Here is a 25081-nt window from a genome sequence, read left to right as displayed (position 1 = left end):
GAGAGGCTGTGCAGAGTTGGTGTCAGCTCTCTTAAGTGTTTGTGAAATTCTTTTTTTTTTTTTTTTGAAGATTTTAATTTATTTCAGAGAGAGGGTGAGAAAGAGAGAGAGAGAGAGTGAGTGCATGGCGGGGGGCAGGGGCAGAGGGAGAGGGACAGACTCTGAGCTGAGCACAGAGCTGGCCCCAGACTCAACACCACAACCCGGAGACCACGGCCTGAGCCCAAACCAAGGCAGATGCTCAGCCCACTGAGCCACCTGGGCGCCCCTAAGTATTGGTGAAATCCTTGGCCTGGAAATTTGGGGGGAGGATTTTTTAAATTATGAATTTAATTTTATTTGCTGTTATGGACAGTTTAAGTGATCTATTTTGTCTCGGGTGAGTTGTGGTAGTTTGTGTCTGTGGAGGACTTGGTCCATTTATCTAAGTTCTCAAATTTACATGTATACAGTTGTCCCCCGTTATTACCCTTCTGACGTCTTTAGGATCTGTAGTGATATTGCGGTTTCATTTATGATGTGGAATCTGTGTCTTCTCTTTTTTATCAGTCAGTAGAGGTTTGTTCATTTCATCTAACTTTTCAAAAATCTGTTTTTGTTTTTGTTTTTAGTTTAATTGATTTCTGCTTTTTGTTATTTTATTCTTGCTTTGAGTGTACTTTGCTTTTTTCTAGATGCTTGAGGTGGGAGCTTAGATAACTAATTTGAGAGTTTCTCTTGTATTAAAACATAGCCACTATTTTGAAAATATTTTCTTCTAGTCTGTGGCTTGTTTTCTCATTCTTTTGATCAATAATTTTTTTCTTTTTAGGGCGCCTGGGTGACCCAGTAGGTTAAGCATCTGACTTTGGCTCAAGTCCTGATTTCCAGGGTCCTGAGATTGAGCCCTGCAGCAGGCTCCCTGCTCAGCAGGGAGTCTGCTTCTCCCTTCCCCCACTCCTGCTCTTATGCTCTTTCTCTCTCAAATAAATAAAATCTTTTATTTTTTTTAATTTTTAATTATTTTTTTAAAAGATTTTATTTATTTATTTGACAGACAGAGATCACAAGTAGGCAGAGAGGCAGGCAGAGAGAGAGGAAGAAGCAGGCTCCCCAGTGAGCAGAGAGCCCAATGCGGAGCTCAATCCCAGGACCCTGAGATCATGACCTGAGTGAAGGCAGAGGCTTTAACCCACTGAGCCACCCAGGTGCCCCAATAAATAAAATATTTTAAAAGAAGAATTTTTTCTTTTTTTCAATTTTAGAAATTTGACTAATGAAAGGGCCTATTTAGCCAGAGCAGCTCCATCCTGACCCTGCCTCTCCCCCTTCAGGGAACTTACTTAAAAACAAGTCCCAGAAACCAGTCCCAGGTAACAAAGCACAAAAACAAGGGTGGGTCAGGCCAGATGGAGTTATCCAATCGGTGGTGTCTGTCTCTCTAGCTACCAAGGAGTATGGGCCCTGCCCTTTGGGCGCCAATTCTGACCAAGATGATAGGCGAGTTCAAATATATACTATAGGGTAAATTGTAATTCAATTGGTCACTTATGTGTGACCTAGCAGGACTGTGTAGCTTCCTCTGTGTTACAATCTCATTGGTCACTGTGCGTGGCCAGGCCCAACCACATGGCCTTTGCCCTTAAAAGCTAGTCTGTAAAGAAGAGAGAGGTCACCTCTTTGCAAGGGATGGCCCTGGCCGGTCAGTTTGATTCTTGATGCTTGGCGCGAAATAAAGCTTTGCCTGACCTTCACTTTATATCAGTCTCACTCCTTTGACCATGGACCCAACAGACGAAGATGAGTTTCTATGCATTTCTGGGGGTTTACCCTTTTTTGGGGTTCACACAACATCTGGAATATGTAAGGTTAGTTCGTTTACCAAGTTTGTAAATTTTTCAAGCCATTATTTCCTTGAGCCCTGCCTGCTTTCTCCTCCCTTCCTGCCGTGACACTAGATCTTTTGTTATAGGCCCACAAGTCCACAAGACCTTCCCCCCTCCCCTCCCCCTGCCTTGGCAAATTTTTTTGTTTCTCAGATTGGGTGGTTTTGTTTTCCTTTCTGCTGTGGAGCCCATCCACTTAGCTTTTTATTTTTGTTGCTGTGTTTTCCAGCTATAAACTTTCCATTTGGTGATTCTTTATACCTTTCATTTCTTTGCTGAGACTTTCTCTTTGCCAAGACTTAGTTTTTTGTTTTTGTTTTTTTTTTTTAGGTGTTTCAAGTGTGTTCATAATTGTTTACAGAAGAACTTTTATTGTATCTGCTGTAGAATCTTTAGTGATTTCTCCCACTTGTCGTCCCCATGTTGTCTTTTTCATTCAATTTGAAATATTCTTGGTTCTTGGTATGACAAGTGATTTTCAGTTGAAATCTGGTCATTCTGAGTTTCATAAGACTAGATCTTATTTAAACCTTCTGTCTTATCTGTTTTCCTCTCTCACTGCTCCAGGAGGAGGGAGGTTGAGGCCTCATTAATGCCAGGAGGAGGGAGAAGTCGAGTTTCCCAGCCAGGCTCCACTGCCACCTGCAGTGTGTGTGGGGGTTCCTCATCACTGCTGGGGGAGGGTGGGAGTGCTCACTCCCCTTGAGGCCTCATGGATACTCCCTGATGGATGGATGGCGACAAAACTTCTCACTGTTCACTAGCCTTTTCTGACAGCACCTGGCAGGAGGAGGGAGGGGCACCTTGTTACTGCATGGGGGTGGTGATGGTGGTGGTGGTGGGTAGTCATGGTGATCACGGGCATGGGGGTGGGTGGTCGTGGTGACTGTGGTGGAGGTGGCAGTGAGTGAGGGTGGGTGGGTGGGTGTGGGGGTTGGCAGCCTCAGCTCCCTGTTTGGTCTGCACTGGCACCGGGGAACTGTGATGGCAGAGGTCTTTTTTGGCATGGATAGGGGTGGGGGCCACTAGGTTTGCTGTGGTATTTGGCTGGAGTAGAGCTACTGTCTGAAAGTTTTCTGTCTTATTAGGCTGCCCTTTTCCTCGTTTGGCTAGGGACAGGAGACTTGTCGGTGCTTCTGGGTTGCCTGCTTCTTCCGCTCCAGGTCTGGGATACATGCGGTAGAACGGAACCCAGGGCATTCACGCTATACGGTTCCTCAGGTCCTGAGTCCATGGCCTGTCGGCCTTCTTTCCACGTTCAGACTCTGCCGGTGTTTGTTTCACAGATGATTTTCAGGGTATATATGTATCTGGGTAATAAATAAATTATTTATTCTGAGGTTGTAATAGGGAAAAGTAAGTATATTCCATCTTCTGTCAGTCTGATTTTATACTGAAAATTGTTTCCAATCACATTCACCAACAACTGATTAAAAGAATGACAGTATGCATTTCTTTCTTGGAGGAGAGCGCAGAGAATATTAGTGGCATAAAATCATAGGATAGGGATGTGGGGTTAAAACAACCTGCTTGGGGCACCTGGGTGGCTCAGTGGTTTAAGCCTCTGCCTTCAGCTCAGGTCATGATTTCAAGGTCCTGGGATCGAGGCCCGCATCGGGCTCTCTGCTCAGTGGAGAGCCTGCCTCTCTGCCTACTTGTGATCTTTGTCAAATAAATAAATAAACTCTTAAAAACAAAACAGCCTGCTTGACTGTCTCCCTGACTGTATATTGACCACCGTGGTGAGCATGGGTATGATATATTGGACAATGACCCTGGACTTGTAGCAGAGAGTGGAGCTTGGAAGCCATGAACTGAATCGCGGAATGGATGAGCCCCACCCAGCCCAATATTTGCGTGCTCCATGCAGACCATCTGTCTGGGAAGGGTGACGTCAGGGCCAGCAGCCCAGGTGCCCCACATCTCACAGAGGAGGAAGAATGGAAACGAGGCTCAGAGACACCAATCAGGGTCTGATGAATGGGGGTTGAGACAGGGAAAGAGGAACTCACATATATTACCAAGAATAAAATGCAACATTTGACTGACACTGTCTGCATTGGGCTCTGGGCACTGCTCTGAGCGGCTTATGCTGATTATCTACTCGTCTCTCCCAAGTACGAATTATAACTTTGTTTTACAGATGAGCAAGCTGAGGCTCAGGTAAGGTAACTTCCTCCACAGATCAGCCCCATCAAGAGGAGGAGTTAGATTTGCAGGAAGTCTGAAGCATCCTGCACTGTCCCACAATGCCGGGAATGCATGCAGCATGTGGCTGCAACAGTGGATTAACTTGAGGGAAGAGAGAGTAGGTGGAAATTGAAGCAAGATATAGGAGCATTTTTTAAGCAAAGGAGGAAGGGCCTGATGAGGCCTCACTGGGGGTTCCCAGGGCAGGGGAAAGGACACGAAAAAGGGAGAAGGTCCCGCCCCCACTACGTGAGAATATGGGTGCTTGGGTGACCCCATCTGTGGAGGGACCAACTCTTGATTTTGACTCACATCATGATCTCAGGGTTGTGGGGTTGAGCCCTGCCTTGTGCACCAAACTCAGCGAGGGTCTGCTTGTCCATCCCCCACTCCCATGCTCTCTCAAATAAATAATAAATTTTTAAAAAAGTGAGAATGTGAGTCTCATCATGATCTCTGATCAAAATCCTGACCAGATTATCTTTTATGTCATTTCAAAAAATCCTAGTAAGACAATCAGGCTTATTCGTTCTCTCTTTTCAAAAGATAAATTTACATTTGAAGAAAAACCTGGCTAATTTTTCGACAGAAGCTTTGCAACGTGATGGGTTAAGTCCTACTCAGCTTGTGGCTCCTTAATTTGAAAATGCCATGCTCCTGAATCATGCTGAGTCATTCATTCAGGGCTGGTGAGGTCAATTAGACACCATGTGGGTAGAACAGATGACATCATCTACCTCCTTCAGGAGGGACAGAGGAGAAATAGATTCCAACTGAATTTTGTTCCAAAAGACTGGATAGGACTGAGCAAAGAGGAGCAGTGTGCAAAGAATCAGAGCAGAAGATTCCAGCGAGCTCTTGGATGAAGGAGCAGTATCATCCAAAACATGTCACAGAACACTAGTTTCATGGAGTGATCTGAGGAAAAAAGGGGTTCGCGGTTTGTGTAAAACTCTAGGTTCAACAATTAAATTTCTTTACTGCAGGCCTTCTCAGAGCCTTTAAAACTTTCAGGTGCATTATAAACACCTGAGGAGATGTAGTATGCACTTGTTTACCGAAATCTACCCCCCACTCACCCATTCACACAATCTCTTTTCTATCTTGGAGATTGCTCTGTCTAGTACCTCACATCTCACCTTACATTGATTATTTTATTTGTCATCTCTCAAAGCATCCCTTGGAAATACCAATTAGAATTTGTAAGTTCTGGGACAGGAAGAGACTTATGACCCAGAACTGAATTCCCTCCTGCAGACTTTAGTTCTTCAAAAATGGGCCTGGAGGTGCCTGGGTGGCTTAGTCCTTAAGTGTCTGTCTTGGGCTCAGCTCATGATCCCAGGGTCCTGAGATCAAGCCCAGATATCCTGCTCCTTCCTCAGCCAGGAGCTGGCTTCTCCCTCTCCCACACCCCTGCTTGTGTTCCTTCTCTTGTCTTTGTCAAATAAATAAAATCTTAAAAAGAAAAATGCGCCTGATGTGTGCTCCCAAGGTTACTGAAGAGCTAATATTTTCTATTTAAATGAAACTTTGATCACAAGTCATTTTCTTAAACCCCCCAAATTTCTATCCCCAACCCTCTCAGCTCCCCGCATGAATCAATGAACTAGTTCATGAGAGGAACGTGCAGCTATTTTATATACTTTTTCAAATCAGTGTTCAGTTATAATCAGATTATAGAGGGCATCCATTGCCCCCGTCTCCCTCACCCCCATGCGGTTCACTGGCGACTGGCTCTCAGCAGCCCGGTGTCCCGGCCCCGCGCTGGGTCTCGCGCGCCCTCCGGTCCAGGAAGCTGCTGGCCAGCGCGCGGGCGTGGTCTCTTCTGGAGGCTCTGGAGATCTTCTGGAACTCCTCGAAGGTGGCATCTTTTTCCCGGGAGATCTGCTCCATCCTCTGCTCCTTTTTCCGGATGGCCTCCTTGATGCCAGCGATGTGGCACTTCTCCTCCTTCTCGGCTTTCAGCTTCAGGATGTGATGGTTCTTCTCTCGCAGGACGCTGAGCTCGTGGATGTGCTGCACCTTGTCCCTGATGTCCTTCTGGACGTTGCTCCTGGCCTGCTGCCCCTTCTGCTCCGCCAGCTCCGCCAGCAGCCGCTTGTGCATGCGCGTCTGCTCCTCCGCGGCCTGTGCGCGCCGCCGCACCTGCTGCAGCCGCTCCTCCGGCTTCTGCGACCTGTCCCTCAGCTCCCTCGGGCGCTCGTGCAGCAGGCCCTGCAGGATCTCCTGGGGCCGCTGGGAGCTCTGCTCCAGGGACAGCTTCCTCAGGAGCTCCTCAGCCTTGGCCTGGCAGTCCAGCAGGACCTTCCGGGCCTGGTAGTTGACGAGGGAACTGAGGTTGGTCTCCTGGACCTTTTTCTGGGGCTCCGCGGTGGGCAGGTTCTTCTGGTGAGAGCCCTGCTCCAGCTTCTCCTGCAGCTTCGGGCAGTCCTGCTCTCGCAGGCCTTGCACCATCCTCTCTGGCTCCTGCAAGAGCAGCTCTCGGGTCCTCCTCCGGGGCGTAGGCTCTGGCTCTGCCACCTCCCGGGCTCGATCCGGTTTCTCCCGCAGCGCCCTGCCCGCATGCTCTGCAGACCGGGGAGCGCTCCTGGTTTTGCCGTCCCGCCGTCGGACACGCTGCTCCTTTTGCCGCCACTGCTCCTGGCTCTCCTGCAGAAGCAGCTTGCGCTCCCTCTCCAAGGTTATCTGCACCTTCTGGTCTGAGCGCTTCAGCTCCTCCCAGGCCACCGCCGCCTGCTGCTGCAGCTCCCGCATCCTCTGGGCCTTCTGGAGCCGGGTCAGCACTAGGGCCACGATCTTCTGGTCCCTGGAGGACATGACCGCCTCCTCCAGCTTGCTCTTGAGCATCTGGGCGTGCGGGCTCTGAATCTCTTTGCTGGACACTGAAGGCTGGGAGAGTTGGCTGGCTAACGACTCTAGCAGATCACTGCTGTCCCTCTTATGGGCGCACACGTTCGCCGACTGCGCCCTGAATTCTTGAGATGGCACGGAAGACTTCTCTGAGGGAGCCGAGGACAGGGACCAGTGACCTGGACCCCTGCACAGCGGCACCGCCCACTGGTCTCCACTCTGCGCCTTCTCCACCCCAAAGATCCCGCTCAGGGGGGTGTATGCTCTCTCGGGGTAAGGCAAGGGCGAGTCTCCCTGGGCCGGAGGGCTGTGCTGGTGGGGCTGCCGACGCCAGACTGGGCTGTGCGCGCCGCCTCCAGGGTGAGGCTTGGGCCCTGGCTCGCCCCAGGCGTCCTCTAGGTGCCGGCCTCGGGGCTTGGGCCTCCTGGTGCGGTCTGGGGGCCTCGTGGCCACGTCGGTCAGGCTGCGGCTTTCCCTTGGCGAGTGGGAGCACCGGCGCCGGCGAGGCCCCGCGATGGGCGCGCAGCGCGGGTAGGGCCAGGGCGCCGCAACCTCGTTCACCTCGCCCGGGGTCGTGGCCCCAGAGCCCAAGCACGGCTCAGTACCCGCTCCGGGCCCACGCAGCCGCGCAGCCGACGTGCGTTTCCCGCCGGTGGCCAGGACGCAGCGCGGGGAGAAGCGGCCCAAGCCCTCCATGCTCCTGGGCCTGTGAGCTAGGGCCCCGGGCTCGCGGTGCTGGGACCTCCCCCAACCCCACCCTCTGCCCTCCGACACCCGGCCCCCGGGTCCACGCCGGTGACGCTCTGCTCACTTCACAATGCTGCTCTATGACTGGCCTTCTGGCATCTGCGTGGCCAGGGGGAGGGGACTGCAGGAATCAGGGGCCCCAAAAGCTGAGGGGGCACTAGGATCCCCCAGTATTTCAGGCAGGGATTGACCTCGCATTTGTATACTTTCAAGTAGCAGGATTTTAAAAGAATCTAGTGAAGGGGTCATTCCAGAACGGAACTCTGGGGGATGGTCGTGGTGCCCTGTATGCAAAGTGAGCGGAGGCTGGAGCACATTCACACACTTCCCCACCTTTTTGCCGGTTTAAGTTAGCAAGCCCCAGTATGTTTTATTTACTGTTTTTTTTTTTTTTAAACTTTAGAACAGGAAAAAGACTAGTCTATTTTTTCCCTAGTGTAGCAATTACTGCCTTTGTCAAAATATGAATGTGTGCACACTTCTGAAATAGCACCAGCAAATTACCGCTGAACCCACATCCATTGCTTTTAGTCCCTTTTCTCCAGTTTTGCGAGATTATTTTTCCTTGTTGTTTTAAAAATTTTTCATTTTACTTTTTCAGTGTTCCAAGATTCATTGTTTATGCACCATACACAGTGCTTCATGCAATACGTCCCCTCCATTACACCCACCACCAGGATCACCCAACCTCCCACCCCCCGCCCCTCCAAAACCCTCAGATTGTTTTTCAGAGTCCACAGTCTCTCATGGTGCATCTCCCGCTCCGATTTACCCCAACTCCCTTCTCCTCTCCATCTCCCCATGTTCTCCGTGTTATTCCTTATGCTCCACAAGTAAGTGAAACCATATAATTGACTAATTTACTCAGCATAATCTCCTCCATTCCTGTTCATGTTGATACAAAAGTTGGGTATTCATCCTTTCTGATGGAGGCATAATACTCCATAGTATATATGGACCATATCTTCTTTATCCATTCATCTGTTGAAGGGCATCTTGGATCTTTCCACAGTTTGGTGATTGTGGCCATTGCTACTATGAACATTTGGAGACGTGTCTCGAAGGGTACAGATGGCCCTTCTTTTTGCTACATCTGTATCTTTGGGGTAAATACCCAGTAGTGCTATTGCAGGTCATAGGGAAACTCTATTTTTAATTTTTTGAGGAATCTCTGCACTATTTTCCAAAGTGGCTGTACCAGCTTGCATTCCCACCAACAGTGTAAGAGAGTTCCCCTTTCTACACATCCTCTCCAACACTTGGTTGTTTCCTGTCCTATTAATTTTGTCCCTTCAAACTGGTATAAGGTGGTATCTCAATGTGGTTTTGATTTGAATCTCCCTGATAGCTAATGATGAACATTTTTTCTTCTGTCTGTTAGCCATTTGTATGTCTTCTTTGGAGAAGTGTCTGTTCATGTCTTCTGCCCATTTTTTGACGTAATTATCTGGTTTTTGGGTGCTGAGTTTGAGGAGTTCATTATAAATCTTGGATATCAGCCCTTTGTCTGTAGTGTCATTTGCAAATATCTTCTCCCATTCCATGGGTTGCCTCTTTGTTTTGTTGACTGTTTCCTTTGCTGTGAAGAAGTTTTGATCTTGATGAAGTCCCCAAAGCTCATTTTCACTTTTGTTTCCTTTGCCTTTGGAGACGTGTCTCGAAAGAAGGCGCTGTAACTGATGTTGAGGTTACTGCCCATGTTCTCCTCTGGATTTTTATAGATTCCTGCCTCACATTGAGGTCTTTTATCCATTTCGAGGTTATCTTTTTGTATGGTATAAGAGAATGGTTGAGTTTCATTCAAAGCTGTCCAATTTCTCTAGCACCATTTATTGAAGAGACTGTCTTTTTCCGACTGTATATTTTTTCCTGCTCTGTCGAGTTGTGGGTCTATATCTGGACTCTACTCTGTTCCACTGGTCTGTGCGTCTGTTTTTGTGCCAGTACCATACTGTCTCGGGTATCACAGCTTTGTAATATAGCTTGAAATCATGCAACGTGATGCCCCCACTTTTGTTTTTCTTTTTCAACATTTCCTTAGTGATTTGGGTCTTTTCTGGTTCCATACAAATTTTAGGATTGTTTGTTCCAGCACTTCGAAAAATGCCAGTGGAATTTTGATTGGGGTGCATTTAAAGTTTAGATTGCTCTGGGCAGTATAGACATTTTAACAATGTTCATTCTTCGATCCATCTTTTTGTGTCTTCTTCAGTTTCTTTCATGAATGTTCTGTAGTTCCTCGTGTATAGATCCTTTACCTCGTTTGTTAGGTTTATTCCCAGGTATCTTATGGTTCTTGGTGCTAAAGTAAATGGAATGGATTCTCTAATTTCCCTTTCTGTATTTTCATTGTTGGTGTATAAGAAAGCAAATGATTTCTGTGCATTGATTTTTATCCTGCCACATTACTGAATTGCTGTATGAGTTCTAGTACTTTGGGGGTGGAGTCTTTTGGGTTTTCCATATAAAGTAACATGTCATCTGGGAAGAGAGAGAGCCTATTTTTCCTTGGTGAGGTTCCCTAAGGTCCAGGGAAAAGCACTGGATCTGATCCTGGAAAGGTGAGTCTGAGTGTCTTCAGCCACTCTCCACCTATGTGGTCTCTGGCGTTCTGGAAAAGGTGAATGGAGGAGAGGAGCTGTCCTGAGGGTGAGAGAAAGTTATCCCTAAGTGCTTTGCACTTCAGTGCATTAGTAAATGTTATGTTGATGTCCTCAGTTAAGAATTGTGAGACTTAAATGAATATATGGGTTTACAGAAGTTTCTGCAGATTTCCCAGTTTAAGAAAAGACTAGAACTAGGGTAATTCCTTATTCATCCTATGCTGTGGGTCTTGGCTATGCTCCTTTGTCTGGGGTACGGTGGGGAAAAGTTCTGGGCAATATTCTCCAAATATGGTCACTCCTTACAGGAGAGGACCAAGCAGGACCCTGTGAGTTACCAACTTTGCACCAATCCTCCCAGGCAGGCCCGGTAGGAATTGATAACATGTCCTTAAGACAAATCTGAGACCTGGCCATGTTACCCACAGTGCAGCCTCAGAGGGACTCATCAGCACATTTGGATGGGAACAGAAGCCCGAGATTTCTGTTGGTGCTACTTATATCATCGCCAGAAAAATGCCTCTGTGATGTGAATTTTTACTAAGAGGTGACTTAAAAAAAAATCAAATTCCATCTGAAATGCAATAATTTAAATTAAGAGCTATTTGGGTATGAACTGAGTCATGCTGACACTCGAGTGTCCTAGCTCTAGTTAAAGCTTTGGAAAACACCAAGGAAACTTTTCTGCCTGGAAATCGGGCTGCAGCCAGTACCAGCCACTTCCTGTCACTGCAGAACAGGGTTATGGGGGACGGAACACAGGCATCCAAGGGCCAGGAGCCCTGCCAGCAACCCGTAGAGTCCCCTTGACTGGATGCTTCATTGCTCAAGTTCTGGCTTCTTCATCCCTGCTGAGATCGTCCGTGGATTTCAGCTCCAAATGTTACTGGAAAAGGGGAGTTCTGTCCAGTAAACACTGCTTCGTTCTGTAAAGCAAAAATGAGTTAATCCATGAAAAATGCTTACAGCAGTGTCTGGCATGTGGTTGCTGCCTGATAAATATTAGAATTATCTTTATGATTATGCCAAGAGGAGTAGGACTGTAGCAGTGTAGGGATGAATGGAAAAACCCAAGTTTGGTGCAAAGCCAGGCCAAGAGCCCAAGGAGTCAAATTCCCATTTGTGGGCTCTTGGCCTCTTGCTTCCCCCAGGGGGTTCTCAGAATTCCTCGTGGAGCTGGAGATGGCTCCTCCCAACCCCCTCTGTTGCTGACTGAATGAAGGGCACAGTCTTAACTTGATTGTGGCACAGGGTTGGAAGGTCATCTGGAGCCCTTGCCCACATCTGGGGCACAGACGTGACAAGTGGTTAGTGACTTTAACAGAATCCCTAGAAGAGAGAGACCCAGTTCAGAAGATGAGTTCATCTGGATTGTCAGTCAGGAGGGTTCCACGCAAGGCGCTGTTGGCACGAAAGTTAGGGGCAGCCGGGACCCCACATGAAGACACCAGGACTGTGGCCACACCTGGCTTCCATGAGGACCTCCATGTCTGGCTGGGAGCAGAGCTTCCCACTCCAGGATTGCGGCAGCTGCCGTGAGCCCCAGGCCCGGTGGGTGGGCAGCTTTGCAGCCCAGAGGCCTCTGTCCCAGCCCCTCCTCTGCCTCTCTGCCCCCCGGAGCAACTCACGCTTTACCTGCTCTACAGCCTGGGGTTCTTGGTAACACCTCATTGAGGAGAACTGGAGTTCTACTTATAGAGAGTTCTACTTATAGAACTGTTGTCTACTGTGTAGACAACAGGGAGGGGTCCAGAAGTGTCTGGAAACTGAAAGAAGTGACCTGAGTGGGTCTATGTTTTGCAACTCAGCCTGGCAGCAGTGTGGTGGGCAAACTGGGGAGAAGTGAGGATTGGAGAGGGACCAGCAAGGAGATCGGTTTGGTGATCCAGGTGAGCAAAAAGGAAGGTGAACCTGGACAGAGGCTGGGGGCCGGGAGGGGCCAGGTCAGAGGTCGAGGGATCAGGACCTGAGGGTGGATTCCTCCTGGAGAAGCCTGGGCAGGAGTGAATGGTAGTGACCAGCTCCATGGAGCAGCAGTCTTGAAGATGAGATACTTGGAGATTAGGAACAACAGATAAAATACCTGGAAGGGACTGGACTGAGGTGGGGGAGGAGACACATTTCCTCTGAGGGCTGCCAAGGAGGCTAGAGAGCTTGGAGCATAGCAGAAGGGGGCAGGCATTGGATGGAGCCCTGGGGAGTTGATGCCCACCCTGCCCCTCAGGGCAGATGAAAGAGATATTTTCCTAATGCTGAGCTGCCAAGCATTCCTCCATACTGCAAACAATCAACTTTCTTTTTATTTGGCAGGAAAATCCCTAATGCATTTCCCTGGATGCCCCAGAATTTGGGCCTTCTGCCAAATAAAGATCTGGGACCCCTGTTTTTCATTTGTTGGAGTTTTGGAAAATATGGCAAACGTGCTCAGACCACACAATTCAGATTACTCTCAGAAATGGGAGTATGCTCTACGTTCTTCCTGGGAAGCTGGCTCTGGCCACTTCAAGTTCTCTCTCAGCACCGCTCCTGGCTCTTGGAGCTACTTTGTGGCTGGTTCCAACTGTCAAGTGTTCTAGAATGCACGCTGGAGTTCAAAAACTGACTGTGAGAGAGTAGACCAAATATGTCAACACTTTTGTATACTGGTTACTTGAGATGCTTTTTTTTTTTTTTTTTAAGATTTTATTTATCTATTTGATAGAGATCATGAGTAGGCAGAGAGGCAGGCAGAGAGAGAGAGAGAGAGAGAGAGAGAGAGAGAAAGCAGGCTCCCCACTGAGCAGAGAGCCCTACTCGGGGCTCGATTCTAGGACCCTGGGATCATACCTGAGCCGAAGGCAGAGGCTTTAACCCACTTAGTCACGCAGGCACCCCGAGATCCTATTTTTTTTTAAAATATTTTATTTATTTATTTGAGAGAAAGAGTGAGAGAGAGCATGAGCAGGCAGAGGGAGAGGGGGAAGCAGACTCCCCACTGACCCGGGAGCCCAATGCCAGGCTCCCACCCAGGATCCTGGGATCAACCTGAGCTGAAGGCAGATGCTTCACAAATGGACCCCCTCAAGCGCCCCGAGATGCTATTTCAAACACAAAAAGGAACTAAAGAAGATACATTATTGGGGTGCCTGGGTGGCTCAGATGGTTAAGCCTCTGCCTTCGGCTCAAGTCATGATCCCAGGGTCCTGGTATTGAGCCCCAGATCCGTCTCCCTGCTCAGTGGGGAATCTGGTTCTTTCCCTGCCTGCTACTTCCCCTGCCTGTTCTCTCTTTCTCTCTCTCTTAAATTAAAGAAAATACATTGTCAAAGTTGATTTCACATATTGCTTGTTTTAATGTGGCTACTAGTAAATTTAAAATTGCCCCATATATAATATATATCATGGTATATTTCTATTGCATTCCTTTGAGATCACCTTTTTTAAGAAGATGATTTCTGGGTCCAAGGCGTTTTTCTCACTGGCTGGATATGAGGGTAAATTATGAATTTTCCAAATGCAGCTTTGGAATAGTTTCACAGAAATTCAGTATTTCATGCCCGCCCCATGTTTTCTTCACCTCGCCCAAGAACACAGATGCCCCAGAGTAACAGTATCTACAAATACGGCACAGAGCCACTCTCCAAGCGCGCACGCAAGACACGGACGCATTAACAATCCAAGAGCCACCAAACAGTGAAGGAAAAACAATCTCATGTGAACACCCAGGGCGGTCAGCGGAAACCTTAGGCTCATGCCCTACGAAGAATGAAAGCTGTAGTCTGTAAACTTCTTTAAAAAAAGAAAATAGTGGGATAGGAGCCTGGCACCATGAAAGTCGGGTTTCCATAGAGACCAGCATTTACACAGGGTTCAAACCTTCCACGTGGGAGCTTCCGCACGTAAGCAGGTGGAGTGGATGCGGAAGCATCCCCGTGAGCGTGGTCCCTGCCAACCCCATGCGGCTGCCGCGCAGGTGGGGCTGGCCTCCGGCGGGCACACACGGGATGTACTACACAGGGGGCACAGATGGGGCGCCCCGTGGTGGCGGAGTGAGGACCCAAACCAGAGCTGTGGAATCCAGTGTGGTCAAGGGGGACAGGAGAGGATTTTAGGCATTGGCAGTGGAGCGGCACTTCAGGATTTTGATGGTTTTCCCATTTGTCACCTTTGTGCAATTAAAAGCAGATGGTAATTAGCCAATTCTTGTGAAGAAAAGAAAGAGTCAAAATAGCACTTTCCGAGCTAATGGTGACCCAGACACACAAAACGGCACAGTTACTTACTTTTGGAATCTTATTGGAAAGAGTTTGCAATGCTAAACATCCGGAGAGGTTTTTCTGGTAGAAACGTGGGGGGAAGAGTTGCATGTCATCATGTACCCGGTAAGGGGTCACTTTTTCATCCTCAAGAGAACAGGCATTTTGTTGAAGTTTTTCTGAAGTTTAAGTTTATTAAAACTTTGAAAAAAAGCATGGAGTATTTAAAGTCTGTCTTTCCCTCCCCTGGTTGGTTACACTTGAGCCTGGGGTTTTTAACTTCAAAGGAAAAGTGTTTTTCAGGAAGCTCTGAACAAGGGGGACCGCTGTGCCATGGGGGTCTGGCCGGGGTGGTCCACTGGGTCTGCGTGTAGCATAATGCCTGTGTACGTGAGCCCTTTGCTGGAGTTAGCAGCTGGGTGTGCACCCTCGGCCCTCCCCTACCCCCCAGTTCCAGCCCGGGCACCCACATGGAGAGCTGGGGCAGGGTCTCAGCCAGGCTACTATCAGTAGGAGGTGGCTAGAGGCACCTTGGTCTACCCATCTGGGTCTCTACATGGCCACTGTTCTGGGCAACATCAGTAACTGTCCCCCCCCCCCCAACGGAACGGGGCTTCTTCTTGAAGTCTTGGTCCCAAGACTTCTTCTTGAAGTCTTCTCTTACCTCCCTGACCCGATGGACATCCCCACTGAGAACTCTCATTCCCACTGAGGACAGCCCCATGACCGCACCCACCCCTGTCCTTGGTGGTCCCAGGTCCACTGCAGGGTTACACATGGGGGCTTTGTGAATATTTACAAAGTCCTCTGCCAGGAAGTCCCCTGAGAAAATGTCCCCATCACTCACTGAAGCACGTCCAGTGCCTGCTTTGGCCACACTGGTTGTGTTTCTGTGGAAAGACACGCCCTTCCTTCATTCAGCAGATAATCGTTGCCCTTGGCGTCATGATGGATGTGAAGATTAAGACCTTGTTCCTGCTCTCTGTCAATTTAGAGATACCCGGTAGATGGCAACCATTTCCAGAAGAAAAGTCCTGAAACATCAGGAACGTCCCAGGTGAAGGACATCCTTTCCGGGCTGGAAGCATGGGGAGTGGGGATGAGTCACGGCAGTGTCCCTCTGTGGAATGTGCGCTCCAGGAAGACCAGCATCATTGGTTTGTTCCATCCTAGATCTCCATGGCCCGGAGAGCATCTTCCGCACTGGGACGGAAAACGTATTTGCTGAACGAATAAGCAGAGGCTGCAGTGCTGCAGGGTTAGGTTTGTAAGGAAGCTGAATGAATGTTGGGTGAACGTTGAGTAACTGGTTTGTGCTGCGCTGAGGGTGGCTTTAAAGGGAAGAATCTTAAAACAGGAGAAAAGGCAAGGTGATGAGATGAAAAAGAAAAGTCAGGAAGATAACACTTTTAATGTAATTAACCCCTGAAGGTCTTTCTGAAAGCACTACCAGAGGCTCCTGAAAGCCACGAACTTCAGACAGCTAAGTTTCTTTGTGCCTATGTCCCTGAATGACCGCCATGGAGGAGGTGGACCTTACCTCCGAGGTGGACCTTACCTCCTTACCTCCAAGGAGGTGGACCTTACCTCCTTGCTGCGCATCACTGCCCCAGGCTGGCAGGAAGAGAGTAAACCACTCCTGTGGCCTTGGCCCCGTCGTGTCTCAGCTCGTCCATTAGGGAGACATGCTTAGATGGGGGCTGCAGGGCTCCCCCGAGTGCCTTCCCCTGCACCAGGCTGCTCCAAATTTCCTACCATCATAGAATACATGCCATGAATGTGACCAGTTAATAAGAATGAGACCCATCCCAGCTTCTTCCTAGGTGTGAGCCTCATTGTTTAGCTACCAGAGCTCCTTCTGGGAGCTGAGGCTTGGCCTGCCGCCCTCCAAGGGTCATGCATGCTTTCAGGGAGCCCAGGCTTTGTGGCTGTGCACTGTGGTTGGATGCACAGATGGAGGAAATGACTATCAGGCAGAAGAAGCTTGTCCCACTCATGGTTTTCTAGAAACAGGAGTCATGGAAGTCTCAAGAGACACACAGGGCAGCCCCAGGTGGCTGGGAGGCGGGGAGGCCAGGAGTGGCCAGAGTGTGAGAGCATGTAGAGGAGGTGGTGGGGTGTGTGGGCTCTGGTTTACTAATCTTGGGGAGGGGCTGTCTCTCCATGGTCAGCAAGGCCCCGTGTCAACATGCCGGAACACGGAAAACAAAGACGTGGTTAATACACAGCAACGTACGCTGCTACAGCAGAACATGGGAATTCCCTTTTTGCTGTGTTGTCCCCAAACACCCAGTGTCGTCACACTTATATTTGAAGCCTGTGTGATGATATGGGTGAAGCCATCTCTGTTGTCATCGTTGGCGTACTGTGATAGATTCATGATGCTGGGTGCTTTCCATGTACCTGCGGGCCAGTGGGGAACAGTCCCTTCCTGACTCCCCTCCAAGTTATTCACACAGGTCCTATGTGCCCTCCAGTCTTACATCTGTCCCATGACACTAACTGCATATTTATTTGTCAGCATCTCCATGGACTATAGACTTTTGAAGACAAAGACTGTATCTTCTTCCCACCTGTAGCCTCCATTCCTAGCGCACTGGTGGAATGCATCAGTACCCAACAGGACACTTGGCATGGCAGCCAAGTGAGTGCACTCTTCCTGTTCCCCACCCCAGGCTGTAGCTCCTCTCAGAGGGTGCATCAGGTTCTTTGAAAATTCTAGATCTCCATTCAAGCATGGCTTCCATGCAGAGCTAGGTTAATGTTCTGGCATGTTCTGAGCTTTTTCATGGGTTGTGGTTGGATGTACGTTTCCCTGGAGGTGCAGGATTCAGGAAACTCAGAGAGAAGGCAGGTCAATGGGCTCCAGGCTCTGGTTTTCAATGTCAGGGAGAGCTTGGTGGGCACAGTCCTTTTTCCTTCTAATAGTAATTAAATAATTCGGGAAGACAAGTTCTGATTTCTCTACTGGGGTCCCAGCTATGTACTCAGCCACAGGTGAACCAAACAGGTGAGCACAGTTCTTTTTTTTTTTTTTTTTCCAATGGAAAAAGACAGTCTCTTTATTTAATTTTTTTAATTTTTAATTTTTTATAATTTTTATAAACATACAATATATTTTTATCCCCAGGGGTACAGGTCTGTGAATCGCCAGGTTTACACACTTTACAGCACTCACCGAAGCACATACCCTCCCCAATGTCCATAATCCCAACCCCCTTCTCCCAAACCCTCCCCCCCCAGCAACCCTCAGTTAGTTTTGTGAGAAGGTGAGCACAGTTCTTGCACTGAGAACTCATGATCTAGTCAGAGGCATGGGCAGGCAAGCCCCTGTCACAGTCTGTGCCACGTGCAGTCATGAAGGGTTGGAAGGTGGGTGTTGGAAAACTGGTGGTCCATCTCTTGGAGGTGGTGTCTTGTGGTGAGGGTTGAGCCTTGTGGCTCTGAGATGATGCAGGAGGGAAGGCAGAAGGGACCACAGGGCGTGGAGTGGTGGGGTGCGTCGGTAAGCCTGATGCTGGACATTAGGTCTTATGGCCCCTTCTTGTTCAAGACTCCTGCTCGCAGATCTCCCGTGGCTTCTCTTGCCACTCTGAGTGAAAGATGGACCACAGCCAAAGCCTTAGAGGTCTCCTTGGTCAGGTGACTTCTCTGACCTTCGTCTCTGGTCTCCCTGCCACCCCCCCCCCATGTCCCTCGTTTCCTGCATGTGTCTCTTTCCTGTCAGAAAACTGTATGGCTCCCTCCTTTACTTCTTCCAGGTCTTCCCTTGAAAGTACCCCCAGCTCCCCTGTTTATTTAAAAAAAATCCCACCTCTTTCCTCACAAAGAACATGGGCTGGACTGGAAGCTCCCCCTGACCACACCAGGCCCCTCTCTTCTTTCTGGTCACCTGGTTGCCTGATGAAGACGACCTTCTCCACTTCCCTTGCAAGCAGGTACAGCCTCGTGAGCAGGTTCCCGTGAGTGACTGGTGTAACTCACTCCCCTGGAAGGAAATGTTGGCCTTAGGCTTCCCTTCTTGACCACTTTCCTCAGGCTGGAACCTGGACATGCCAGGGATCCGGCTACAGCTATATGCACGTTATCTTAGGGGGAGGGCAGAGCAACGATGCAGAAGGTATCGGGGCACCTGAGTGACTGTGGAGCAGAGTTGCCGAGAGAGAAGAGTAACCAGTCCAAGTGACTGTGTACTGGATCGCTTCATTACACTGACTTAGCCTGGACTTCACCTCCATCCCTCCTCCACCCATTCCCCAATTTATGATTTATATTTATTATATATCTATCATATTACATATTTATTATTCTGCCCAGCACTTAACAGCTCCAGACAGACCCAGTGCTTTCCTTTGTTGGCTTAGTGTGTCTTCCTTCACCGGAACGTAAGTTCTCAAAGGGCACAGAAGTTTTGTGTTCTGTGATCACTTTCTCATCCTGTTCACAGCTGGTGCTCAACTAACACATCCTGAAGGAAATACTGTTGGCCACTGAAAGTGAAATCATAATTTTTCCCCCCAAAAGAGATTCACTACATTTTGAAAAATGTCTCATAGTGGGCAGGGAGAGGCTGGGGGATGGAAGGGAAAAGTGAGGGAAAATAGCACAGGGACCACAGAGTTGAAGTCGGGCCACTGCACTGTGGTCAGTCAGTGACATGGGCACAAAGCCACTCCCCTCATGCTGGGGAGACAGGCCTCAGGAGAAACCAAACGTGCTGACACCTTGATCTTGAGTGGCTGGCCTCCAAAACTGAGAAGATAGACCTGTCTTGGTCATGACCCCGCAAGGGCTACGTGGTTAGGGCTGTTTTAGCAGACCAACACAAAAGGTCCTATAGAAAACTCACAGCTGGGGTGTTGCGGTGGCCACCCTAATGTTTGTTTTTCTTATGTTGCATGAACAGAAGCAAATTATTCAGAATAACTTCTCAGTTGCATCATGTGTGGGTCAGAAACTATATTTGCTGGAGAGGCTTTTCTAAGAGAGGTGTTGGCGAATGTACCAGGCTCCCTCAGGAAGTCTTCCATGAGGCAGAATGACCGCTTATTAGAAATGTCAGGGGACTCCAGCATAGATCCCGTGTTTGGACAGAAAAACGTGTGTGTTCCTTTTGATCCTGATGGTGTCTGTACAAATGGGTTGCGCATTGGTTGAAGAACAGAGTTCAGTAGTATATACATACATGTAGACCTCTTACTACGGTAAAAACGTGCATGGTCAAATATTTCTCAGCTTTGCTGATTTGATGGCTACTGAGGGGAAAAAAATGGAGTAAATATTCAAACGGCAGAGGTCAGTTATAGGACCTCCGAAATGTGGAATAGTGCCCAACTCAGATTCCAGAGCCCCCAAAGTGAGACCGTATTAGCAGGAATTAACTTGTGCCAAAGTGTCAAACCTACGGTGTGCAAAGCGGCCATCTCAATTTGATAAAGCCTAAACAAATAAATAAATACAAACCCGATAGAATTGGGATGATTTGCTGTTGGTATCAGGAAAATGGTTTTCAGGGCGCAAACTGCAGCGGCAAAACGGGGAGCCGCGGAAGTGAATTGCCGCCTGCCTGCACCACCTCCTTAGTTCACCCTTCAACTAGAGGGAGACCAGCCTCGGGCGGGGCGGTGGGCGGAGGAGAAAGGGGTCGGGGGAGTGGGCCACCCCTATGCGGGTGCCGGGTTGTGCTCCAAGAACCACGTGGAGGCTCAGGCTACCCCCTGAGGACTGGGAGCCAACACCCGAACCTCTCGGGTTGAGGCCCCACCCCTCCAGAGGCCTCCCTTTCCCGGGTACCCAGGCTTCTCCAGCTGCAAGGATCGCACCCCCACCCCGCACAGGCCCCCCGCGGGACACCCGCGGAAGCGGCGCAGACGCTGGGAGAGGCCAGGGCAGTTCCAAGGCACAGGCCTCAGATCGGAGTACCCGCGGATCCTGAAGGGCAAACGCTGGGATGCCCTGGGATGGGGAGAGTCTCAGCCGCTTCGGTCGCCACTCGGGCCCCAAAGGGACGCGCGGAACCTTCGCGGGGACCGAGGGCTGACTGTGTCGCGGGCCCGCCGCGTGGGTTGGAGGCCGCCGGGCCGCGGGGCAGGCAGGTGCAGGCGCGCGGGATTCTGATTGGTCGCGGTGCCGCGGCGGCCCCGCCCCTCGCGCCCAGGCTTCGGCGGCAGGCCGCGTGCCCGTACGCGCCCCCGCCTGCCGCGCGCCCCCGCCGCCGTCCGCGCAGCCGCGTCCTCGAGCTCAGGTGGCGGGCGCGCGGCCGGGCCGGCGTCCCCACCCCCCGCGCCGAAGCGCCCCGGGAGCCGGAGGGGGGGCGCGGGCGGGGGGCGGGCGCCGCCGAGGCTTCCGTCTGGTTCGCGCGGCGGCGGCGGCAGAGGTCGCGCACAGATGCGGGTCGGAGCGGCGCGGGGAGGCGGCGGAGGCGGGAAGGAAGCTGCCAGAGGAGCCCCGCAGGTAAGCGCGGGAGCCCGCGGGCCAGGGAGGGGCCGACGCGCCGGGACCCCCCGCGACCTCGGGGCAGGACCGAGAGCCGGGGGGTGGGGTAGGTCGCGCGGGGACCCGCTGCCGCTCCGCGAGGTGCCCGAGAGTGACAATGCATAGGCCCGGGCAAAAGTGCGTGTCCAGCAGGAGACGCGGGGATGCTGCGGACTTAGCGGCCGCGGTCCCCGCGCAATCCCGGCCCGGCCGCCCCTCCCCCGCCGTCCACCCGCGCGGCGCCCGGCGGCGCTGCCGCAGGTTGCGCGCGCCGGGTAGGGGGGTGGGAGGTGATGCCAGTGGGGGCCGGGAGGGGGGTTCCCGCAGGGAGGGGGACGGAGGAGGGGAGGCCCCGCGGCCCCGCGGCCCCGCGGCCCAGGCACCGCCGCGTCCGCTCCTGATTGCAGGCGCCTGTGAGCCGGATGCGGTGCGTGGACGAAAGATGCATCATGGAATGAACCCGAGCCCGGGAGACGGATTTCTGGAGCAGCAGCAGCAGCAGCCGCCGCCCCCTCGCAGGCTGCTGGCCGCGGTCCTGTGGATCCAGCTTGCTCTGTGCTTCGGCCCCGCACAGCTTACGGGCGGTGAGTGACCGCAGGGTCCGCGGCGTGGGGGTGGGCGCCAGCAGGAGACCACCCTCCGCCGGGACCCCCGGAGTTTCTCCGATGCCTGCGCGCGGCATGCCTAGGGCGCATGCACAGCCGCATGGTGCCTGGAGCTGCCCAGCGGCCCGCAGCCAGGCTCCTCCGAATGGGGCAAAATGAGCGGGCCCATTACCCTCACTTGGGCCGCGGGCGAGCCAGAGAAGGGGAGAGGGCACTTCTGTGCTGAGCGCGCGTTTGTGGGCCTGTGCCTGGTGTCAGAACCCTCAGCGGACAGGGACCAGGTGTCAGCTGTCAGATAGAAGCCGAGGCAAGTTGCCACCACCCCCCCCCCCCATCCTCCTTGTGAGTGTGAAAGGTCTGAGGAACAGGCTAGTCTGGCAGATGGACGGGTCTGTCGGGAAGTTCACTTTCTCTTAGCTCTGGAGGTGCTGAGTTCCTGCACTGCTGTGTGGGTGTATGGGGCCGGGGTGGGGCACAGAGGGTCCCGTCAGGGGTGCTTCTGGGGGATGGCTTTGTATCTCCATGTCTGATTTACAGGGGAATGCAGTCGAGTGCATCCGTGGGAAGAGGGAGCTGGCTGAAAGAAAATGGAGAGCCTTGGTCCCCATCCGTGGCTGACCCTCTGTGTTTTGGGATCTGGGGGAGGGAGCTCTGTCTGCCTTGGTGGAGGAGAGGGAGGGAGGGAGTCCTGGTTGCATTTGGGAGCTGATTGCTGTCCCTTCCAGATTTCTGAGAGAGCTTGCTCATGTGCCCATGTGAAAGGGCAGACTCCTATGTTTCCCAGCTGAACTACTGTTCATATATAAATAAGTGATAATTGGTGGAAAAGCAGGTATTGATTGCTATGAATAAACCATTTCCCATTTAAAATATTGCTGTTTCAGAGAGTGAAGGTGAACAAGGAGAGACATGAGTGGAAAACTAGTAAAGGGGGGTGGGGAGGGACAGCAGAGGAATCCAGGTCTCAGGCATTGTGCGGAAAGATCTGGACGTCTGGAGCATGGGGGAGCTTTTGGGGCGTGCACGTCTCAGGATTAGTGAGCGGATACTTGCTTCATCCTAGGGACCCATTTTGGCTTTCTTTGGTTTTCTAACAGGGGGTGACTTTTGGGTGCTCTTAGTACTATAGAAATGTGTCTGAGGTAGGTGTCCTTTTCACAGAGGACATGGTCAAATGGGAGGTCAGGCCAGCCACTGTGCCGTCTGAGGGGCTCTGGTTGGCCCCTCTGTGCTGCTCCAGAGTCAGCTCTGCTTCTGGGGTGTGTGGGAGCATGGGCAGGAGGGCACAAATGGGGCTGGGCCTCCTCCTTCCTTCATCGCTTCCTCCTGGTTCTAGCTTCGACCCCTCCAACCAGGTCCATGCCATCCTTCCATCTCCTCCATCCATTTCTTCCGCATAGGTGACGGATCGTTGGGGTTCTCTTGCCCACTGTTACTGGATGTGTGAGCTTCTCCGACTGGGCTGTGCTCCTGGTTCTGCTGTTCGTGTCCGCAGAGATTCTCCTGAAGGATCTCAGAGCTCAGGGCACGGCCCAGCCCCCTGGGCTCACATTAGTCCTTTATCCCCTCTTGGGAGGGAGAAGACCTCAAGCACCATCCTCCAGGCCTTGAAGAAGCAGGGAGGAAGGGTTAGCTGTTCCTTCTCAGCACTCACACGCTGCAGAAAGGATAGCCACCACCCCTGTTCCACGTGGCACTCCTTGAGGCTGCGAGAATGATTTCTGGGGGAGTATTTATCGTTTCACAATTCCTCTATGGATAAACAGCTCAGGTGGACAGGGTGGGGGGTGTTCTGTGGAGTACAGCATTCAGAGCCTTCTTTTCCAGGGCAGAAACTCAGTTAGAGGCTCCAGGATGGTAATGAAAACAAATCCCTTAATTCTAGACCTGTGCCTCCAAGGCTTTGATGTGTGTTCCGTCACCTGGAATCCTACTGAAAGGCAGGCTCTCGTTCAGTTGTTCTGGGGTGGGGGAGATTCCACATTTCCAGCAAGCTCTCAGGTGATGCGTGGCTAATAGTTCAAAGATCCCGCTGAGGAGCGGTGCTTTAGACTGAGGCGTCTTTGAACGTGTTGTTTCTTACCCCGGAATCACTCCCAGTTACCAAATGCAAGGGCCTAGCGGGGAGCAGACTACTCCTAATCTTCCCGTGGTGTCCAGAGCAGGAAACCAGCCCTCCCAGAGTGCTTTCCTTTGTTTGTTTGTTTGTTAATCAAAAAGGTGCATGTTTAATAGATAGTGTTCTAAAATGTGGACTTTCATTTTTGATGACTTTCACTGGGAAAAAAAAACACAGCACAATAGTAAGGTATGATAGTCTGAGCTGGGAGGAAGAAATATGTGTCCAGTGCACATAATACAGAAAAAGCCCAAACTAGACAGAGAGAAATTGAGGAGATAATCAGAGGAAGGGGGGAAAGAACTCTGTCACAAAAAAGCCGCTTTGTTCTGGAGAGGGAGACTCACTTCAGTTCTCTGAGTCCTAGGAGAGAATCCATGAGCCTGTGTTGGCTAGAGGTGACTTTTGGGTGGCTCTTTCCTGGTTGTCTTTTGTAAGTTAGGGAAAAGGACCTGCAATTGGGGCCACGAAGACCAAATATGCTTAGAGGACTAACAGCTAGTTTGCAGGGAGACACAGGACCTGCTGTCCCCAGAGTCTGCGCGGAGTGTGGTTTCAGCTGCTTCTGTCCCTGCAGAGACCTGCTGGGTGTTTACCTGCAGGTAAGAGGGCTCAGAGTTTGCTCTGTAAGTCTGTTCCTGAAGGCAGGTTCATTAGTCCATCCCTGTGCTGTCAGGAATGCAGGCAGAGCCCTGCGACTCCATAGCTTTGGGGCCTAGACCTTGGAAGCCCAGCATCCTCATCTGTAAACCAGGCATGGTGCTGCCTTGCTTCTGGGTTTGGTGTGTGGCTGGAAACCATGTAGCACGTAGTAAGTGAAAGTGGATATGCCAGAATCTTCCAGGCCCTTGTTTTATTCATTCAAAAAATCCCAAGTTCCTATCCATACCCTGTGCCAAGCACAGATGTGTACAATGTTCTTTTACCTAGAGCAACCATCTCCTACTCTATATTCTTTTGTCCAATGAACAAGTTTCACTTGTTCAAAACAACTTTAAGTGCCATAGTCTCGTTCATATTTCCGTGGTCACTGGGCTGCCCCCTCACCTGGGCTCTCACTGTGCCAAGTGTAACCCTCTCTCATCAAGCAGTCTCATCCACTGGACTGGATGCCCACTGAAGGCAGGAACCCGGACTTTAGTCATGTCTGTGTCTCAGGCACTCAACACAGCACATGACACCCAGGACAGGCTCAGCTGATGCTGGCTGACAGCAGAAAGGAGCCCCACATTATTGCCACATTGTTTAGAAAATAATGACTCCCAGTGATCACTAAAGTGCCAGATTCATGACTATCAAGGCCACTTCTACTTGGAGGTGGCCTAAAAGGTTGGAGGTGAAATCAAGAAAGGTTCTAGAGCAGAGGTGGGCCTTGGGCTGAGGTCTGGGGGAGA

The 25081-nt window shown here is 50.9% G+C and overlaps 2 protein-coding genes across 5 annotated transcripts in view; one reads left to right on the top strand and one right to left on the bottom strand.

The window, feature by feature from the left end:
- Positions 1 to 5675: 5675 nt before the first annotated feature.
- On the bottom strand, positions 5676 to 7679 carry LOC131814678 (coiled-coil domain-containing protein 185-like). Its single transcript, XM_059145858.1, has one exon. The coding sequence runs from the start codon at positions 7599 to 7601 to the stop codon at positions 5793 to 5795; it is 1809 nt and encodes a 602-aa protein (XP_059001841.1). The 5' UTR covers positions 7602 to 7679; the 3' UTR covers positions 5676 to 5792.
- A 13088-nt stretch (positions 7680 to 20767) lies between these two features.
- Positions 20768 to 25081, top strand: part of SUSD4 (sushi domain containing 4) — a 78314-nt gene continuing 74000 nt past the window's right edge. The window contains exons 1-2 of one of the 4 annotated variants that reach the window (XR_009347417.1): positions 20768 to 20942; positions 21371 to 21547. Coding sequence is in view for 2 of the 4 variants with exons in the window: in XM_059145859.1 (XP_059001842.1) it covers positions 21406 to 21547 (142 nt within the window). In the remaining 2 variants the exon portion in view is untranslated. The remainder of the gene's footprint in view (positions 20943 to 21370; positions 21548 to 25081) is intronic. The other 3 variants (XR_009347418.1, XM_059145859.1, XM_059145860.1) reach the window with 3 other exon arrangements.

The sequence above is a fragment of the Mustela lutreola genome, chromosome 14 (genome assembly GCF_030435805.1).
Source record: "Mustela lutreola isolate mMusLut2 chromosome 14, mMusLut2.pri, whole genome shotgun sequence".
Taxonomy (NCBI): domain Eukaryota; kingdom Metazoa; phylum Chordata; class Mammalia; order Carnivora; family Mustelidae; genus Mustela; species Mustela lutreola.
This window is presented reverse-complemented; position numbering and strand designations above follow the sequence as displayed.

Bases quoted from the DNA above. Each gene is read 5' to 3' on its own strand.
- LOC131814678 (XM_059145858.1), bottom strand. From the start codon at position 7,601: ATGGAGGGCTTGGGCCGCTTCTCCCCGCGCTGCGTCCTGGCCACCGGC.